Here is a 22,520-nt window from a genome sequence, read left to right as displayed (position 1 = left end):
GTTTTCTGGCGACTGGCAGCCGCTGAATCAGAGCGTTTGGGGATGAAGTGACGCAGCGCTTGCGACGTCTTCTGAGCCTCAGAGAAACGGTCTGCGAACCCGTCCACAGCAGGCCCAAAAAGGCCTTTCGGCAAGACCGGGGAATCAGGGAAGGCCATTTTCTCAGCTTCCCTGATTTTGGTGAGGTTAAGCCATGGGTGTCACCACCAGACTAGCCATCGTCCTTGCTGATAACCTGAGCTGAGCTTGCGGTAGCCTTTTTCTCAGTGCCATCAACGGTGGTGAGAACCGCTGAAGTAGAGGAACTAACTTGGGCCGAGTAGGGGGCACACCACATCTTTGTGAGTTCTTCGTTATCTGCAGGCAAAATCAGGGCAGGCCATTGGTGAGAGGACTGCTGACGGCATCCTGGCAGGAACCATTCGTCCAAGAGGCCATGGGCGGGCTCATCCAGAGCCGACCACTATAAGCCAAGGTCCTTCACTGCATTAGTCAGAACATGGATCAGCTCGCTGTCCGGTTTCTGCAACGCTGGTTGAGATGGAGGAAGGTCTTCGGCTCTTTGCCGGAACATACCCATTCCTTGGCGTCCGACACGTCAAAGACATTGAGTCGTCGACGGCTATCTCCTTGCCGGAGAAGGGGTGTTGATCATCCTGTGTGAAACACACCAGCGCGACAAGGCGATGCGGGGAGAAACGGGAATGCAGGAGCTGAGCAGACGTGACACCGCTCAAACCCACAGAGAAAGATTCACTGCTCCACTGTTTCTTTCTTAGGCGAGAAAGGAAACAGGAGAGCAGAGCGGGAAGGACCCCCTTCTTTGAAGAAGGTAATCCGCAAGCAGAGACAGGAAAGACTCATGCCCTCGCAGTGAGAACATGAGCCTTCAGTGAGCGCAGCATCTGCATGGGAGCTGCCCAGGCAGGCGACACACTCTCTGTGCCTGTCTGTCTCGTGCAAGTGTTGCTTGCCCGAGCCACACTCGCGACGTGACATTTGCAACAACACGCGCTGGAAATATGCTCAGAATATGCTCTTTTAGAGGTGCCGGATGGCCACAGGGGAATTCTCTTCCTCTGCGATGAGCAGAGCTGAGCGTCTTCCGTCTTCAGCTACTTGTAGAGTCAGTGAAGAGATGATCCTCGTCGCTGAAGGAGAATATTTTAAAGAAATGGCGCTCCGAGCCGACTTATATAGCGGTCGACTCCGCCCATTCTGGCAGGCTAAAGCGCTTCAGTATTACAGTAAACAGGAGTTTCCCATTCACAACGTGAGAGAAAGTTTGAAAGGGAACTAATGTTCTATTTCCGTTAAGAAAACATTCCTGGTTAACCAAAAACAAACCTTAACAAAACAATGTTCTGGGAACCGAAAACTAACATTATGGGAATGTTATAATAACGTTAGGGGAATGTTAGATTAACATTAGAATAACGTTTTGGGAACCAAAAACAAATGTTCTATTTCCGTTAAGAAAACTTTCCTGGCTAACCAAAAACAAACCATAAAAAATAACATTCTGGGAACCAAAAATGATTAGATGGGCACAAAAACGATCCTAAAGGATGCTTTTTGTATTTATATAATAATGAGCAAAAATCATTTATCTGACCTCACTAAACAATTTTGGGTGCAATGCACAGTTCGTCCTGTGGTGGCAGTGATGAACTAAGTAATTTATTGTGCCATAACTTTTATTCCAAGAGGAAATTTTGCAAAGCAAGACCGCATGCAGAAACTGCACGCTTCAGTGAGAGTTTGACATCTTCATCAGAGCTACCCAAAAAAAGTAGACATCAGCTCATGATGATGTAGTGAGAATAATATTAAACTATTCAGGCCGCCCTCTTTATGCTTTTTTTTGGAGGCTCCTCTTAAGTGAAGTGCTCTGATAGCGATGGGACATCATTTATGAATCATGATCCATCACAGTTGATTTTCACCCACATTTGGCAAACTGTCAGGTGTTCATTTCAAACCCTGATATTAAGAATGAAAACTGTTAAATATATTATGACACTAACCTGTTGATTTGTGCATGTTGTGCATCAGTTTGGTCAGACACTGAGCTGATCTTCTCTCTGTTATTGTTCGCCATTGTAGAAGATGAATCTGCAAGATATTATATATTTATTTACATTAGTGCTTTAAAATGAAGGCAGTATGAACAAATTACTAATCCTAAGAATTGTTCTTCAGTCTATGGCATATACTGTAGTTCATAGTGATCATATTACTGTATAATTCAGAAAAATAAAAAGTCTGGACTCATTAACTTGTCAAACAAGATCTCAACCGTTTTTTAAGACAGCTGTAGGTGTAAATATAAAAATATCCTCATGGTAAACAGTTCAGTCTATATTACTATGATAACCATGAGTGCAGTAAAACAATTTTTCATAAATTAATTTGATTCCTGGAGCTATAGTCTGAAATGCTTTTGTTTGTCATGGCACTGCACTGTGCTGGCAAAACAATAACTGAATTGTCTGTTTTTATAGGGGTTGGACAAAATAATGTAAACACCTAGGAAATAAGCAATATGTCATTGAGGTGTTTTACTACCATTTGTCTTTAATACAACTTCCAACCTTCTTAGAATAGATTCATACAACTTTGGAATTTCTGAATCTGCAGAAAATCTGCCAGTTGCTTTGGGTGTTGAAGTTTTAACAGTTACAGCTCTTTCATGGATGTTGACTTTATGAAGTTTTCTGTGGTTGGTTTTTGTAGAAACAGGGTCTTCAAGGTGAATATTGAGGTTTGCGGTCACTTGGCTGCAGTTCTGTGCTGTTTGGACACAATCCATCTTAGTGTTTAACGGTCCCTATCATTCACTTTCAGTTTTTGCCTATGCTTTGTGTACGTAGTGTAGAACCTGGTCGAAACTAACGCACACACATGAGTAACTTAAGAACATTCCACTGGAGCTAATCTAACTTCATCAGCTCGTAAAATGAGCAAATGACAAACACAAGGCCTCAGTTCTATGACTAGCGTCCGGCCATACTCTCCTTACCACCTCGAGAGACTCGTAAAACATGATAAGGTGAGGATGAACGGTCCGCGCTACATCTGTTTGGGGTTTAACAACTAATAATTACTCCTTTGGAGAATTTTCAGAACCAGAGCGTTCGCGATACTGTGACCCCGCGTACCATAAACTACCTTCTGATAAACAAAAATTGACTGACTTACAACTTCGTCTGAGACAAGAAGATCACCAGAGCCACACTACGTGATACTCCTCGTGACCTCATGACCTCAGCTCTGGTCCCCTGCATTCCAAAAGGAAGGCGCCTTTTCTCCCTCCCTCTCCAAAGGAAAAGAACACCCAAACTTTTATGGACAAAGGATCTTCAAAAGGACAATCCAGAAAAGACTGCTGCTATTAAAAGCAATATACCCAAGAGACCATACATATACGAATGTGGTATTTTATGTTTCATATATCTGACTGTAGTTATCCGAACTTAGGATATTTTAATCTATGGCTTAACCCGTTTAGTAGGTAAAATTATAGATAGTCAATATGACAACTATCCCATGTGTGGTATTAAATTAATCCTTATGTTGATTCCAACATGGTGAACAGGATGAATGTGACTTTTAGCATCATAAGGTATGATTATAACCCTTTATAGAAATCTGCTAGGATATCTCCTTCAGGTGACATATTTATGAGCAGATAATGTATGCACGAAAAAGAAGTCGTGTTGGGCGGGGCTCCGCCCTACAGAGACAATGTGATTGGGTCAGACAGTGAATAGGATGGACTTAATTCTGTCCGATAAAAACAGACACCCCAACTTTGAAATTTGCTCAGGACAAAAGAACGGGTTGAAACAACTGGTGAAACTGCAAGGAACGTGGCTGAAAGTCTGGGCGTTGCCCCCCTGATCATGCTGCAAACATCTGGCTGATCATCTAAAAGACTTCAACACTCTGTCCACGTCTGACCAAAGAAAAACTTGCAAAGCTGCTGCGTAAGAACTTCAAACTCGCTATTCGCGCGCTACCAGAAAGCCTTCAAATCCAAAAGGAGGAATCCCGAGTGACGTCACGCGACAACAACACGTCAGCAGGAAAAGTCCGGGGCTTCCCTCCAGCAACCAACCTCAAGAAGTACAGCCTTCAATTTCAACTCACAGCAAGTAAAACAAACAAATCTCTTATTCGCTGAAGCTGAATTGAATTGAATTGAATGAATCGTAAAAAGATAACAATAACTGAGTCTTCTGTTTGTGACGTCCCCAAGGTTGTCCTTAATCTCAAGAAAAGAGAATAGTTAACTTCCTTAAAACTGCTTTGATCATGCCTTAATGTGTGTATGTGTTTTGGTTATTTGTATTGTACCCTGGAATAGTAAATAAACGCTCGATTCATTTTTAATGAATAGTCTGGTGCCTTGATTTTCAAATCTTAAATTATTTGCCATAGATCGTGTTACCTGTTGCTCAATGCAAAATTTCCCAATCAATTCTGTATTATAATCAATTCTGTATTATAATCAATTCTGTATTCTTATCAACAATAAGAAGCATTGCTAAATTATACTGTATTAATACTCGCTGGACGAGTCGTTAATAAGGTATAAATTATACAATTTTGATTAATATCAATTAATCAGATCAAAACCGAATTGCTACGATTTGGTTCCCTAAAGCTAAAATTTATAAATGAAGGATAAAACCTTCCATTTATGTTACAGTAGTCATAACTGTAAAGGATGTTGTTCTTAAAACACCAAACAACTGGTCCGTTAAGGTTACAGATGCTCCTGCTAAATGGGCTCCCATGATCAGGCCTTTTTGGAAAACTGACAAGTCACCCATTTCACTCATGGCCTGTACTAAACACAAGAGAAGGAACAGAGCTGCAAACAGCAGTTACCTGGGTTCTTTAAGACCTTTGAGTAATTACAGACATTTTAAGATGATTTTACTCAAAAGGCTGAAAACAAAAATCATAAATACAATCAATAGTAATATTATTTAATGATTTACCACTTTTGACCAATAGGTGGTGCTGCTCCCAAATTAATGAGGTGTGGTTAACTAGGGGTGACAATGACACACACATAGTTTGGTGCCAATATGCCAAAGCATTGCAGACATACAGCCTTTGATCTGTTTTCTTTTCTTTTCTTTTTTTTTTTCATTTTTCATATCTCCTGACCATTAAGTGGCACTGTTCCGAAACTGTGCAGGTAACCTCAGGACTAGATTGTCATAACAAACTCCAGTATTGGTCTGAATATGATAAAGTGTTGAGCAGATATAGCCTTATGTCCACTTTGGCAAGCTCTACATCAGTAAAAAAAAAAAAAAAAAAGTTTTTTTACGTAATGTCAAATATTTAACGAACATTTTTTCCACCATAAACTTGCTGTATTTATAAAACACAAATAGCATTCATTTTAATGCCACTCTGCAAAAGCTCGTTTTTCTGAAAGTGAGCGCAGCATTGGAGATATAATTTTGATGATTAAAAGTGTAGGACTGTTCAACCAAAAAGTTGGTTTAAAGAGCCTACATGTAGGGTTGGGCACTTTTGGGTACTTGCGAACTCGGTACTTTTAAGGGTACCGACCGAATTGCGTCGGTACCACCGAGTACCGATTCACATTAAGTCATTCGGTACCAAATTTCGGTACCTGAGAACGCATTTGGGTGCATACGAGAGACCCTGTGACATGATGTCACCACTGCAACTCGCTGCATGGGTCTGTGCTTTTCATTACTCCCTGTAAATCACAGGATCACCTTTAGTGGTGATGTGAGATCCTTCAGCACACATACTGTTGTTTCCAAGCACAGCTGACCACATAAATAAATCCATAACTGGACATCACATATGCCACACTGAGCTGTTTGTGATGTTTCTTTTGCTAATAAACACTTACATCCTTTTCAAGTTACAATAAAGAATTCAGTAAAAATAACTATTGGACTTTTTTGGTGGTTGTAGGGTATTGTAGGTTTGAGTTACTACACAAACAAAAAATACACTCAAATCATTCAAATTAGCCTTATTTAGAGGTGTTTAAATGGTGTTCTTGAAATATAGGCATAGAAAATATTATTGTGTTTCTGGATTTCGTCTGTGCGCCTTTGTATAACTGCATTGTAAATGATTACATACAGAGCAATTTTTTTTTTTTTGTTAGTAGTGTTGCAGAGTACCTTTATATAATACACAAATAAAGGATTGATTAAATGTTACATATTTATATTTAAAAGACTTGACATAAGGCCTATTGTAGAGGAGACAGAGGTTTAGACTGTGTGTGTGTGTCGTTAAATCCTAAGCAGGGCTAATGGAGGAATTCTTTAACACTGGGCTACTTCCTTTATCAACAGCCGAGAGGCTGTAAAGGCCAAACTCAGCACTCTCTCGAAGCACTGCAAACTGCAGCCCCAGCAATCCTCTGTTAATGGGATGGGGAGGAGAAAGAAAAAAAAATTTAATTCAGAAGATTTTTGCCAAACATTTTCCAGTCTGAGCCCTGTCAAAACAGCCTGGGCCTGCTTAAATCTTTAAGCAGCAGAGAGAAAGAGAGGGTGGCCCAAAAAAGTCCTGATTAATGTTTAAAGAGAAAATAATGGAAAAACAATGTCAAGAAAATGCAAAAAAGGACTGTTTTTGAATGTCTTTTATTACAGGGAATGGCTAAATAATATATTACAGCCATGTGTTTTACAGCAGGTTTTACATTGTGAATATTGAAACCTTAAGTATGCAGAGAGTGACTAAGAACCATGTCTGGAGTGGGATTTTAATATTGTGTAATGGAATATTGTATGTGTGTTTATGTATTATTCTTGTTATATATGACAGACCTGCTCACTCTCTTTTGTATCTGTCTATTTCTGTATTCTGTAATGTCTTTTCCCAGATAGCATGCATATTAACACTGCATGATGTATGTGTAGGGATCTGCTATTTGTAACACGCGGCATTTTGACATGCATAGGTTCATATGGTTTCCGCGAAAACACAGACAGGATGGCACAGTCCATTCATAAAAATGGAATTTACTCTATAGCGCAGATGAATAAAAGAAGTAGTGTGTAATTTAGAACCAGTGTATGTGAACATTAAAACACAAAAAGACTGTTTAAATATGAATCCTGCATGTTCCGTTAGCCTCGGTATGTATGAATGGCGGAGACGCGGTTTGTTTACTACACAAATACTGAAGCGCACGTGAACTCGCGGTGATTTTCGGACCAAATTCCAAATGGCTTTTTTGCACCCTTGTAGGACACTTCGGGAATGGGGCGCCATTTGTAGGGACATTCCAAACGAAAGTGAACAACTTAATCCCTTCACGAAGGGCCGTTCCAGAAGTCCGTTAGCGAAGGGAACGTGTGATGGTCACTTCACAGAAGTGATCTCCGTTTGTGATCATGTGATCTTCAGTTAGGAAATCTTGAGATGCATTTTAAAGCAAAGTTCGGGTTTATTTTGACTTTACATACAAACGTAAGTAGAATAAGCTAATTAAATTTGTCATTATTTTCATGTAATACAAAATATTTATGTCAGTGATTGAAATATGATTTAAGATTGTATTGTAAGCATGTTTAAGCAAGTTTAGTTTGAAAAAGTTTAACAGTAAATAAGACACAATTAGACAGTATTTGAATAAAATAATAACAGTAAGAGGAAATATTTATTTGCAACAACTGTTTTGCGCAGCGTTGTCAAGGTAACATTTTGTCCGTCATTCCCTTCACCAAAGGAGTTCCAAACGTTTATAGGAGACAGTAATGCCCTACACCCTTCAAAGAACACACTTCAAGGGCTCTGCCCTTCACAGGGAGTAGGGCATAGGGATGCTCACTTCCGTTTGGAATTCATCTCACTGCATGATGACATGATCTTACAGGCTGTGAGAGTCACTTCATGAGAATTTTACCGTTTCATTTGAGAAAACTAGCATCATTTCATACTGTATACACAGAAACTTCATGGCAACCTGTCAAAATAAAAGTGCGGTTTAACATGTAACAGAAATATATTACTCTTGTATTACTTTTGTACAGTATAATGTACGTCTTTATATATTCCATTTACTGTCAAATTTAAATTAAACAACTAAATGATAAAAATAATTATTACAACCACATTAACCACGTTATTGTAGAAAAAATAAAATTATTAGTAAAACTTTTTTAAAGGAATATTCATACAATTTTTCTACCATGTATTAATTTTAACAGTAAACCACTGTTTATTTGCCAAAAAAATAAAAGGGTTTCATTTTCATTTGATTAAAAATAAAGAAATGTGTCATGCCTTCATTTGATTATCAGAAAAAATAAAACAAGAATTTCTGGTAGAAAAATAAGAAAAAAAATTGTAGGGCCCTATTTTTCAAAATGTTGAAATTGAGAGTTTTGGACTTATTTTTTCTCTGAAATAAATGTTTTTGTTATTACACAGAGAGTAAAGAACAAAAAAAAGGTACCGTTAGGTACCGGTACCGAATTTCAGGTACCGATACTGGTACCGTACCGGTTAAAATGTGAACGGTACCCAACCCTACCTACATGTATACTTTTTTTTTTTTCAACTTCTTTAACTTTAGTTTGGTAATTTATTTTTATTTAATGTAATGTTTTTCTTTTGGTAATTTCTTTAATGTAGCCACATCCAGCATTTTTATTTTATTTTGTTCAGAAGTGAGTTAAACAATCGCCTATTTTTTGGTATGGGTTAATATAGCTACTGTTCCAATAAAGCACGTTGATGTTTTTTTCTCCTAGTATTGTGTATTTACCCCAGACTGGTTGCTGGCCCCCTCCCTATGAAAACATCTTTGCTTCACCACTGCATTTTGCGCTCACATCCTAATCTGGATCAAAATAGCACAACCTGCTTAATTTATTCGATCATTATCTTAATAAGCCACATCACACGTTTTCATGTTAAACATTTAACATAGCCTAATAACTTGCGCGATTATGCACAACTTAAAACAACAACAACAAATATTCTGAATAGCGAAAAAGAACCTTTTAGCAATGTTCTGGGAATGGTCTGACAAAATTAACATTCCTGGTAGGAACAAAAAATGTATTGTTGGGTTTTGATTAAAGCATGTGCTAAGTGAATAAATAAATAAGTCAAACCTTAGGGAGCTGACTTCCAAACAGCAAGCTGAAGTTTTCTGTATCGCAGTTATGTCTTGTTTCCTTGAATTTCTTTGCTATATTCTTTTGTCACTGCATTCACTATTTATAAAGAATGATACATTATTATGCAGGATGCAAGCAATCCAATCAGAATGGATGGGAAGGTTATGGTGACGTCAGATAGCGGCTCTTTTTTCCAGAATATCACATGATTTTAAATAAACCTGCAGTCCTGCACAGTCATTGTTCAGATAAACGGGGGTGGGAGGGGGCTTTCAAGCAAATTACACACAGGGGAGATCCACTGAGCCTTAGGGTAATATAATACCCATACACTCTTAGTCTTCAATAGTTATGAATGTATTTATTAAATACTAGGAAGTAATTATAGGAAATCCAAATACAGTGCCCTCCAAAAGTATTGGAACAGTGAGGCCAATTCCTTTATTTTTGCTGTAGACTGAAAACATTTGGGTTTGACATCAAAAGATGAATATGAGATTAACATTTCAGCTTTTATTTACAGGTATTTTCATCTGGATCTGATACACAATTTACAAGATATCACCTTTTGTTTGAACCCAGACATTTTTCATGTTACCAAAAGTATTGGAACATGTGACTGACAGGTGTGTTTTGTTGCCCTGGTGTGTCCTATTAATTGATTATTCAAACAATAAATAGCACTGAATGTCTGCGCTCAGTTTCAGATCCGTGCAGACTGCATTTATATTTAGTTAGACGTGTAACCAACATGAAAACCAGAGAGGTGTCTATGGGTGAAAAACGATCAATTGCAGGGTTCCCGTGGGTCCTTAAAAAGTCTTAAAAAGTATTAAATTTGATTTTGTAAATTTAAGGTCATAAAAAGTCTTAAAATGTCTTATTTTTACTTATGCTAAGTCTTAAATTTTAGATGGCATTTTGTCTTAGACATATCTAAAAAGTTTACAAAATTAAAACTAATTAGCGTTAGGATTTATTATTCTTTGTAGATCTGCGTGCTCATGTGATCATTTGCGGCATTTACGGCAGCGTATTACGTCGTACTGTCCTGTGCAGTGCGTGCGAAAGAAAGAGGAGAACAAAATGGGTAAATGCAAGTTCAATGCGATTTGGCTCGAGGATGTTAAAGGTGCTGTATGTAGGATTGACACCTAGCGGTTGAACTAGGTATTGCAGTCCAAATTCAAAATATTGGAGATGGTTTTTTTCACCAGGCCCCTCCTCCTCAGACTTGACGCACACGCAGGTTGCCAGATTAACGTCACCAACAGGAACGAGCGCACGTGCCGATGAATGAAATACGCTGTTTTCTGCCAACTGGCAACCCGGGGTGCCGAAATACAGTTGGGTAAACTGGCAGTGGGCGGGTTTCACAAACCATAACAAACACAGACATTTCCGGGCCGGAATGCACATTTTCAAAGGAGAATAACTGACTGTAGCATTGTTTTTCAGATAAACAAGTATGTTAACTTAGCCTGTTTCTAAAATATCTGCAAACATATTATGGTATTTTTATGCTTTAGTAGAGTCAAAATCCTACATACAGCACCTTTAAATATAAAGATTGGTTAGCTGGTACAAGCAACGTGTATGAGGCGACTTGCAAGACTTGCCAAAAAACCTTTAAACTCGGGACAATGGGAGTTAAAGCGGTGGAGTCCCATATGAAATCGGAAAAGCACTGATGCTTCGCCAGTATTCGAAAAAGTACGGTGCCAATGGAGTCCTACGTGTCTGCGCCAAGTACATCAACTCCTGCTGGATCACAGACTGGTAATGTTGGACTGAATCACAATGTTCAGCCAAGTGTCTCGTCGAGTTTTTCACAGGCTTGTACCCTGAGGGCTGAATTGTTGTGGATTCTGCACACAATAAGTCGACACCATTCATATACAGGTGCATCTCAATAAATTAGAATGTCGTGAAAAAGTTCATTTTTTCTTGTAAGTTATTTCAAAAAGTGAAACTTTCATATATTTTAGATTCATTGCATGTAAAGTAAAACATTTAAAAAATTTACAGCTCATGAAAGTCAAAAATCAGTATCTCAGAATATTGGAATATTTACATTTGAGTTTCAATAAATGACCATCCCTACAGTATAAATTCTGGATATCTCTTGTTCTTTGAAACCACAATAATGGAGAAGACTGCTGACTTGGCAATGATCCAGAAGACGAACATTGACACCCTCCACAAAGAGGGTAAGTCACAGAAGGTCATTACTGAAAGGTGTGGCTGTTTACAGAGTGCTGTATCAAAGCATATTAAATGCAAAGTTGACTGGAAGGAAGAATTTGGGTAGGAAAATGTGCACAAGCAACAGGGATGAATGCAAGCTTGAGAATACTGTCAAGCAAAGCTGATTCAAACACTTGGGAGAGCTTCACAAGGAGTGCACTGAAGCTGGAGTCAGTGCATCAAGAGTCACCACGCTCAGACGTCTTCAGGAAAAGGGCTACCAAGCCACTTCTGAACCAGAGACAACGTCAGAAGCGTCTTACCTGGGCTGTGGAGAAAAAGAACTGACTGTTGCTCAGTGGTCCAAAGTTCTCTTTTCAGATGAAAGTAAATTTTGCATTTCATTTGGAAATCAAGGTCCCAGAGTCTGGAGGAAGAGTGGAGAGGCACAGAATCCATGTTGCTTGAAGTCCAGTGTGAAGTTTCCACAGTCAGTGATGATTTGGGCTGCCATGTCATCTGCTGGTGTTGGTCCACTGTGTTTTCTGAAGTCCACAGTCAACGCAGCCATCTACCAGGAAATTTTTAGAGCACTTTATGCTTCCTTCTGCTGACAAGCTTTATGGAGATGCTGATTTCATTTTCCAGCAGGACTTGGCACCTGCCCACACTGCCAAAGGTACCAAAAGCTGGTTCAATGACCATGGTGTTACTGTGCTTGATTGGCCGGCAAACTCACCAGACCTGAACCCCATAGAGAATCTATGGGGTATTGTCAAGAGGAAGATGAGAGACACCAGACCCAACAATGCAGATGAGCTGAAGGCCACTGTCAAAGAAACCTGGGCTTCCATACCACCTCAGCAGTGCCACAAACTGATCACCTCCATGCCACGCCGAATTGAGGCAGTAATTAAAGCAAAAGGAGCCCCTACCAAGTATTGAGTACATGTACAGTAAATGAACATACTTTCCAGAAGCCCAACAATTCACTAAAAATGTTTTTTTTATTGGTCTTATGAAGTATTCTAATTTGTTGAGAGTGAATTGGTGGGTTTTTGTTAAATGTGAGCCTAAATCATCACAATTAAAAGATCCAAAGACTTAAACTACTTCAGTCTGTGTGCATTGAATTTATTTAATACACGAGTTTCACAGTTTGAGTTGAATTACTGAAATAAATGAACTTTTCCACGACATTCTAATTTTTGAGATGCACCTGTATATTGTAAAGTGTAGCAGCCATTTTTGACAGATATATTATATATAGGTGGGTGAAAACTGAATGTGTGTCAGTAAGGATTACATGCATCCGTCTTAAATGGACAGCATTCCTAATTAAATGCCTATCTGTGTCATTAATGTTAACCAACAAAAGATGTTAAATAAATGTATACTTGTTAAGTAAACCTACTGTATTTGAAAAATTAGTTTAATTTGTATCTCTACCAAAAAAATGAATATTTATTCCAGTTTTTCCAAATTCAGTCCTTGATTCAAATTTCTCATAAGCTTATTGATTTAAAGAGAGAATAATTAATGACTATTTTTGTTTGAAGACTACATATAAAATGGCTACCAAAATAAATGTTGGTAACTGCAATTTGATTTCAATTTTAGACTTTGGACCACTAAGCAACAGTCTGGTTCTTTTTCTCCACAGCCCAGGTAAGACGCTTCTGACGTTGTCTCTGGTTCAGAAGTGGCTTGGTAGCCCTTTTCCTGAAGATGTCTGAACGTGGTGACTCTTGATGCACTGACTCCAGCTTCAGTTCTCTCCTTGTGAAGCTCTCACAAGTGTTTGAATCAGCTTTGCTTGACTGTATTCTCAAGCTTGCAGTCATCCCTGTTGCTTGTGCACCTTTTCCTACCCAAATTCTTCCTTCCAGTCAACTTTGCATTTAATATGCTTTGATACAGCACTCTGTAAACAGCCACACCTTTCAGTAATGACCCTCTGTGACTTACCCTCTTTGTGGAGGGCGTCAATGTTCGTTTTCTGGTTCATTGCCAAGTCAGCAGTCTTTTCCATTAATGTGGTTTCAAAGAACAAGAGATACCCGGAATTTATACTGTAGGGATGGTCATTAATTGAAACTCAAATGTAAATATTCTAATTTTCTGAGATACTGAATTTGGGATTTTCCTTAGTTGTCAGTTATAATCATCAAAATTAAAAGAAATAAACATTTGAAATATATCAGTCTGTGTGTAATGAATGAATATAATATACAAGTTTCACTTTTTGAATGGAATTAGTGAAATAAATCAACTTTTTGATGATATTCTAATTATATGACCAGCACCTGTATGTTGTATGTTGTGGACCCATCAAAATAAAGTGTTAGAAGTTATTAAGCAGACAGTCTACTAATACTCTAATGACTGCTAGTTGACATGTAGTTGCAAAGTTACTTACTGTTAGTAGAATGTCTAAAGTGGACTATCAAAATAAAGTGTTACCCATAATCCTCGATAGGCTGGTCTCCCTGGCGAAGGCGCAAAAGCCTTACTGCTGGATCCATGTTTACATGTTTACAGCTTTTGTTAATGCACAACACTTTAGCTGCTGTTGAGGTGTGATACAGGTAAGGTTAGGGACAGGTTTGGTGGTACAGGTAGGTGTAAGGTTGGATAAGGGTTCAGCAGTGTACAGGGGTCAATTTGATTACTATGAGGGAACATTCAATGAACAATTCAATCTGTTTATATTGCATTGTTTTGATAAATGAAGTATTTTCTTTAAAAATGTTTATGAACATTTACAATTGATGAATAGTTTCCACTTTAGATTGGGTACTGCAAAAACATTAACAAATTATTAATAAATGATTTAAGATGTGCAAATAGTAGAAGTCTAAATGACAAACAAAGACCAAATATATGACCTTTACAGACTGTGATTATGAGTTAATGAATATATTAACAAATACAAACCCAATTCCAAAAAAGTTGGGACACTGTACAAACTGTGAATAAAAACAGAATGCAATGATGTGGAAGTTTCAAATTTCAATATTTTATTCAGAATTCAACATAGATGACATATAAAATGTTTAAACTGAGAAAATGTATCATTTTAAGGGAAAAATAAGTTGATTTTAAATTTCATGGCATCAACACATCTCAAAAAAGTTGGGACAAGGCCATGTTTACCACTGTGTGGCATCCCCTCTTCTTTTTATAACAGTCTGCAAACGTCTGGGGACTGAGGAGACAAGTTGCTCAAGTTTAGGAATAGGAATGTTGTCCCATTCTTGTCTAATACAGGCTTCTAGTTGCTCAACTGACTTAGGTCTTCTTTGTCGCATCTTCCTCTTTATGATGCGCCAAATGTTTTCTATGGGTGAAAGATCTGGACTGCAGGCTGGCCATTTCAGTACCGGATCCTTCTTCTACGCAGCCATGATGTTGTAATTGATGCAGTATGTGGTCTGGCATTGTCATGTTGGAAAATGCAAGGTCTTCCCTAAAAGAGAGGACGTCTGGATGGGAGCATATGTTGTTCTAGAACTTGGATATACCTTTCAGCATTGATGGTGCCTTTCCAGATGTGTAAGCTGCCCATGCCACACGCACTCATGCAACCCCATACCATCAGAGATGCAGGCTTCTGAACTGAGCGCTGATAACAACTTGGGTTGTCCTTGTCCTCTTTAGTCCGGATGACATGTTTTCCAAAAAGAACTTCAAATTTTGATTCGTCTGACCACAGAACAGTTTTCCACTTTGCCACAGTCCATTTTAAATGAGCCTTGGCCCAGAGAAAACGCCTGCGCTTCTGGATCATGTTTAGATATGGCTTCTTTTTTGACCTATAGAGTTTTAGCCGGCAACGGCGAATGGCACGGTGGATTGTGTTCACCGACAATGTTTTCTGGAAGTATTCCTGAGCCCATGTTGTGATTTCCATTACAGTAGTATTCCTGTATGTGATGCAGTGCCGTCTAAGGGCCCGAAGATCACGGGCATCCAGTATGGTTTTCCGGCCTTGACCCTTGCGCACAGAGATTGTTCCAGATTGTACGGTTTATACATAAATATAATTTAGCTCAAAGGGAATCATTTATGATTTTATAGGGAATTTGAACAGAATCACTGTTTTGCGGCTAATCACTGAGTCTGCAGCAATTCACTGAACGAGCCGTGTAACATTAATTCTGCACTGGATATTAAAATCCAAAATATAGTGAAAACACTATTAATAAGCACAGTAACAAGATCGGCAGATTAAGACATTAACTTGTAAGCACAAAACACAAGATGCTTCTCTTTAAATATAAATACGACTTTATTTATATAAACCTAAGACATAAACTAATCTAACACATGAACACAAGCAGTCACACATTCATACGTTGCAGAAAGAGAGAAAGGAGGAGTTTAGAGAATGAGAAAGTGAAATCCCAAGTTTATAGCAATATGTGCTATCACATAGACCTGAACAACCATCAATCACGTAATTAACCCTCGCATTGAGTTTCTCAATGAGGCTAAAATTTATATTAAATGCGCCAGTTCAGTTAGACCTGGAGGTACTTGCTTGCGTTGCCTTTGTGTTACAGGGATTCCCTTCTGTTGTCGTCGTTGCAGGAAAGGGGTTTTCCCGAGTTGGTGATTGGCTGGAATTTCAGTAGTCTTTGAAGTGATGTCTTGGGAAGCCAATGGTTGGGCGTTGGCTGAGGATGCGGAGTTGGTCTGTTAGAAGTTTTGAGGCGGTCACAGGCTCGAGTTGAATTCGGAGACAAGGCGTGGCGGCAAAACTTAAACTGAGAACATGAAACTCGCAACAGAAAATAAACTAAAATAAAAGAAAGAAAGGGTGTAACGAGACTAGGTGGTTTTTCTTCTCATCGTGGTGTTAAGTAGCAACTGGCCTGTAGGCCAGAGCACGCTCAAAGAGCGCTAAAACAGCGTCAAAACGCGGTGGCGAGAAGGGAAAAGGACGAGAAGGGAAGAAGGGCAGATTTGATGGTGTCCTGAGTTTTTAAACTCAGCTTTTGGAACACCTCCCAACTGGTGTGTTGACCAATTAGATAGGCTATTATCTTAGCTAGGGGTGTTCCTCCCATCATAAATCAATTTGTTATCTGGTCACATGGTCCGAATTTTACACGCTCTTGTAAAGTATAATTTTGGACATGATTTCTATAACCAGAATATGATACATTTGACACAGAATTCATTGAAAGAAACGTTTCAAGCTAGAATTGTCAAGCTCATGCATACCAAACACGACTAACCCTTGAAGTCATTCAATAGTTATTAGAAAGACATACATAATATGTGCTTAAAACATGATAGTCTAATGTGTGGGTTACATACATAATATAGTGTTATGCCTAGAAATGTCCTTTTAGGATGATTTTATATGCATATTGTGACACGTGTCCCGAGCCTTCATCAGCGTCGACCTGGCAACAAAGGGAGGACACCTGCACCCCGCATTACCGGCAGATCGGCCACACCTGTAACTCATCAGCCACCGCCCTATAAAAGCCGCTGTACACACACATGTGGGTGAGTTATCAGGAAGCCTCCGTCACTAACGTTGTTCTATCTCCCTTCTGACCAGAAGACAGTGTGTGACCGGTCTGCCCGAGCACAGGAGCACGCCACCGACCCACACCTTCTAGGACACCAGAGGACTGAATTGGAGCACAGCACGGAGCACCTCATCACCGACTCGCAACACTTCACAAATAAATCCACCCTCCGGGGTTTTTTCTTGACTTCCTAAGTCTTCTTGTCGTGTGTGATTCCTCACCCCCGCCACAATATGAAAAAGAAAGTCTCTGTGTAGTTCTATGTAGGACATAGGGACATGTTCGGTGAAGACCAGAGAGAGGTTAAAAGGTCTCCTAAAGAATTTCAGTCTCAATCTTTGTCTTGTATGTGTGGGGGAAAAGTGTCATCTAAAGAAGCTCGTGATTTCTCTTGTGGAACCCATGTGATGGCCATCTCTTTGACCATTAATCTTGATTATTTGTCCCAAAGTTGACGATCTACTTCCGGCATTGCATTTATCAATAAGTATTCTTTTGTCTTAATGTTGCGAGCTGTTCTGTGAAAGAGGCTTGTTGGTAAGGCTTGCTCCAGACTCATGGCGCCAGAGTACCATGGACAGATTTATGAGTCCTGTTGGGCTTCTCTGGAATTTCGGCTCCTCATGTTTTGATGTTCTGATCGAATCTTAGTTTTGTCTGACTCGTTCTGATCCTACAAGATTCTCTGAATCTTTGGATGATATTATGCACTGTAGATGATGATAACTTCAAACTCTTTGCAATTTTTCTCTGAGAAACTCCTTTCTGATTTTGCTCCACTATTTTTCGCCGCAGCATTGGGGGAATTGGTGATCCTCTTCCCATCTTGACTTCTGAGAGACACTCAGTACGTTTACATGGACATCAATACTCCGATTTTAATACGATTAAGACAATACTCTGATTAAGAGTCTACCATGTAAACAGATTTTTGATGACCTTAATCCGGCTAAAGTCATAATCGAAGTAAACACAAATTGAATTAAGACACGTGGAGTATTCCTATTTTAGTCGCATTATTGAAGGTCAGTACAGGCATGTAAACACCTTAATCACACTATTACCGTCGTGTAGGACTTTTTGCTGCATTTTGCGACATGATACACACACGGCAGTCGTCAACCGTTGGACTGCAAATAAAAGAGCTTCAACACCGCCGTCGTCTGTATGCACGTACAAATAATTAACTGCACTTGAAGCGTTCATAAAATTTAAAATGAAACACCCAAAACTGTATATGGCATCATAATGAAGACGAACTATATGTTTATACGTGAAATTCTGGAGGGGACGTCAGATGTCGTCGCGTGGTGACGTAATGACGCATGCCATTAATCGATCTATGTACTATAACATGGAAAACGGGAACATGAAAGGATTATTCTAAAAGCAACTCATGTAAACACCTTAATCATAATATTGTCTTATTCAGAATAAGGTAAATAGTTAGATTACTGATGTCCATGTAAACGTAGTCACTGCCGCTCTGAGAGGCTCTTTTTATACCCAATCATGTTGCCAATTGACCTAATAAGTTGCCAATTGGTCCTCCAGCTGTTCCTTATATGTACATTTAACTTTTCCGGCCTCTTATTGCTACCTGTCCCAACTTTTTTGGAATGTGTAGCTCTCATGAAATCCAAAATGAGCCAATATTTGGCATGACATTTCAAAATGTCTCACTTTCAACATTTGATATGTTATCTATATTCTATTGTGAATAAAATATAAGTTTATGAGATTTGTAAATTATTGCATTCCTTTTTTATTCACAATTTGTACAGTGCCCCAACTTTTTTGGAATCGGGTTTGTAGTTTGTGAAGTGCCTGTAAGCTATATTTTCACAACATTTGTAAATGTAAAAATGAGCATTAGCTAATATGTGAACTGAAGTTTAAAGACATTTGTTAGCATTCAAAAGTACATTTACAAATAAGCTTGTAAATATTGTATAATTTCTGTTAAAATCATTTGTAGATTTTTAAACGCGTTGAAAGTTTAATGACATTTGTAAACATTAACTAATGATCCGTTAAGCATTATATAATGTTTAATGATTTATTAATTAAGCTTTTAATCATTGAAAAGCATCTGTCAAAATCATTTAAATCCATGATTCAATGAATTTAAAGTATTTGTAAGCATTTCAATTTACATTAAATAACGATCTGTTAGTCATTTGGTAATGTTTAATAAGTTCATTCGTTAACATTAATGAGCACATTATCTCATATTTCTAGATATGGGAATATATATCAAGTAATGATTAGTTAAACATTATATAATGTTTGTTATTACATTATATAATTTATTAATGAAAGTTATTATGAAGTGTTACCATGTTTTTTGAATAGCCAACCCTGGCTTCTCCATTCGGCACATATTGTTGCTTCTGGTTTGTGCATTATAAAGAAAAGTCTACAAAATATGTTGTCTCCCAGAAACTTTTGTCACGTCCATAACGCATGTGTATTTCCCTCAAATAAAATATAAAACACGTTTTTAAACTAATACTTTTCTGAAGTCTGGACTCTATTTTCAGGGGTCTAGAAAACTATTAAGAGATTGTTATGTATTGTGTTATATATTGGTAATGAATACATTCTATGAGAATTTATATCTCAGGTTTTGACTGCGAATGTCACGTCCATAACGCTGGAATTGCTATTTTTTATTTTTTTTCGTTTTATTTGATTGGTAGGTGTCCAGTAACTGTATTGTTGCTAAAATATGTACACAAAAAGGCTAAAACACCAACTGATGACTTTTCTGTACAGTACATTTTAAAAAACAGTACGTGCTAAAGTAAAGGAAAAACATTTTAAAAAATTAATTGTTGATGTAAGCCGATCATGAACATTGCTGTGTCTCCATAATTTATCCTGACGCCTCTCTTTTCATTTAGCTCTGTAGGGATCCGTTTCATTGATGTTTGTTTTTTTCCTGTAATTGTGCTGCAGGGTTATGATAAACCCTTTAAAAGACTTTTCTGTTTTTCTTAATTTTATCTCTAATCTCACAGGCATTCTCTTCATGCAGCAAGAATGCTTTGTTCTTGGTACTCTTTGTTTCTCTCTGTTTATTTGTGTTAGGGGAGAGTCTGTGCTGGATGGAGAAATGATTAGTTCACTTCTCGAGGCTTCAGGTCCGAGTCGATCGTTCTTTTGTCACGTAACATGACAGCAGTATTAGATACAGAAATGAGTTTAATAATTCCCAACCTTCCTTACTGAGTTCTCTGTGCAGTCTGACTCTGCTGCAGCCTAGATTTAAACTGGTGGTTTTGTCTGGCCAGAGGAGAAAGACATGCTAATTTTCGACACACTATTTCCCCGTTTAATAATGCAAAGCTGCTTTGACACAATTTGCATTGTAAAAAGCGCTATATAAATAATCTTGACTTGACTTACTAACACATTTACAGTGATGCATTTCTGGCAGGGGCAGACTGGGACACAAATTCAGCCCTGGCACTGTAGCCACACCAGCCCACATTACCACACCGACACAGCCCCACCCACGGACACGCTTATTCACTACATACATTTGTGTACAGATGGCAAAATAATATAAGCAGTACCGTATGTAACAGATATTTGAATATTTAATGTATGTGGCAAACAATGCTTACTACTGTAAAGTTGACTACAAACCCAAAGTACATTTGTGTTACTGTTTTGTCTCCACCTCTACCACACTCCTCCCTGTCTCTGCTAGGCCTACCATAACATCCTTCCTCACAGCATTGTTATTGGAAGACCAGGATCCTCTGGCTGTACTGATTACAGCAACATCCTAGTTAATGAACACAGTATAGGATGTAAACATTAAAGCAAAATATTTTCTCACTGACTGCTCTCAACATTAGAATACACATGAATACAATTAAGTAATAACAGTAGCATAAAAGGGAATAGAATAATTTCAGGGCTCTCAAGTGTCACGCATTCACCGTGAGACTGACGCATTTCAACCGTTCACATGCTCTCACGCCACACCTTGTATTTCTCACGCTGAGAAGGGATAACTTGTCCCGCTATACAATTAATAGATGAGGGAATACGGAGGTAAGTTCTCTGCCGAGTTCATAACTCGAGTTATACAGAGTTAAATGCCACCTACCAGCCAATCAGAAATTAGGATGTTGTTGTTTCCGTTTAAATTACGCGATTAGGCCGCAAGCACATTCGTTTTTGGAGAGGTGCACATCAGGTACGGCGTAGGTTACGGCGCGGGTCTGTGCGTTTCTGCGTAGGCTACGGCGTAGGTTCAACACAGAAGTATAAATTGGGCTTAAGCAACATGGATGCGCGTGCACGTGGAGTGTACGAGAAAGCTCAGATGAATGCTGTAGGTAACCCCTTCATTTTCATTCAATTTTTTTTTTTTTTAAGATTCCTCTACGAAATCACTTGCCTGTGAAAAGAGTGAGAGCTGATGTTGGGGAATATAGCTAAATTCGCGCTAAAGTATTATTGATGCAGTCAAAAAAAAAAAAAAAAACCTCTCCAACTGCTTTGCAACCAGAAGCTTTAACTTAGCTTTGGCTTCCTGAAAGGAAAATACTAGAGATGTTATAACAGTTGGTAAATCTGATAAAATACAGTTTTATATATTGTTACGGTCTAAAGTGGTCTAGGGAAGACCGCAACAGAACTAAAAATGGTTGGTGGTGAGGCACTGTGCGACGGCAGAGAAAACTTCTCCAGACCCAGAAAAGGTTACAATAACCCACACAACCACGGTAGTTCAGCAAAAAGAGAAGTTTTTATTTACTGTCTAAACAGAAGTAACATTAAAGGGTATTAACTTCAGAAGGGGGCAAGGCCAAAATAACAAACATAAAGGAGCTAACTGTATAACCCAACTGACTAAACTCCAAAGAAAAAAAAACAAAATACAGCAGATTAAACTAACAAACAAGAGAAAATAAGTAATACAAAACAAAATGGCACCCACCTTCCTACTAACCCCAAAACAAAAGACAAATTAAAGCTTAAGATTTATAATGGGCTACTGAAGTTAACACTCACTTCTCTTTTGATTAAGTCTCAGTCTTAGCTGTAATCAATGAGACAAAAGGACAGAAACTCTACTTCAACAATCTCAACACAATTGAGATAAAGGTACACCAAAGCACCAACTAAGGCTTCACAATAAATTCTGAAGTTTAAGGACGAGTTCTCAGCCGTCGCACACCATCCAGCTAACACCAACTGCTGGTCTGAGAGTAGCTGTAGTTTAAGTACTCGCTCTCCTCTCCCATCCCCCAATCACAGCAGAGCTCGTAATTAGTCTCAGGTGGGAGACACAGGTTCTGCAGGGAGAGAGAGAGAAAGAGAAAAAACAAGGCACGGAATTCACACAACAGAACCTTACGGCTCTGGACATAACAATATTTTTAAAAAGTATAAAAAATACAAAGAAATTTGGCCCCAAACATGCCAACTGAACAGCAGTGCTCAATGTACATACTGTACACACACACACAGTAGGATTACAGAATTTGTCCTGAACATGTATGTCAAGCTGTGTGTGTGTGTGTGTGTGTTTGTGAGAGAGAGAGAGAAACGAGCCATCAAATTTTGGAAACACTTAAAAATGAGCGACCCCAACTTTTACCATTTTAAAGCCCTT

The 22,520-nt window shown here is 38.5% G+C and overlaps 2 protein-coding genes across 11 annotated transcripts in view; one reads left to right on the top strand and one right to left on the bottom strand.

Annotated features, from left to right (window-relative positions):
* Positions 1–10,560, bottom strand: part of LOC131536644 (uncharacterized) — a 29,166-nt gene extending 18,606 nt beyond the window's left edge. Inside the window, exons 1-2 of one of the 2 annotated variants that reach the window (XM_058769680.1) lie at positions 9,144–10,560; positions 2,028–2,115 (exon numbers count right to left, since the gene is read on the bottom strand). In XM_058769680.1, the coding sequence (XP_058625663.1) occupies positions 2,028–2,101 (74 nt within the window). In that variant the 5' untranslated portion in view covers positions 2,102–2,115; positions 9,144–10,560. Of the gene's footprint in view, positions 1–2,027; positions 2,310–9,143 lie in introns of those variants that run through there. The other variant, XM_058769681.1, reaches the window with a different exon arrangement.
* The window catches only part of LOC131536648 (interferon-inducible GTPase 5-like), a 128,916-nt gene that overhangs the window by 26,746 nt on the left and 79,650 nt on the right, over positions 1–22,520 (top strand). The window lies entirely within an intron of this gene.

Source organism: Onychostoma macrolepis, chromosome 03 (genome assembly GCF_012432095.1).
Source record: "Onychostoma macrolepis isolate SWU-2019 chromosome 03, ASM1243209v1, whole genome shotgun sequence".
Lineage (NCBI taxonomy): Eukaryota > Metazoa > Chordata > Actinopteri > Cypriniformes > Cyprinidae > Onychostoma > Onychostoma macrolepis.
The sequence above is the reverse complement of the archived record's forward strand: the minus strand, read 5'-3'. Positions and strand labels throughout refer to the sequence as shown.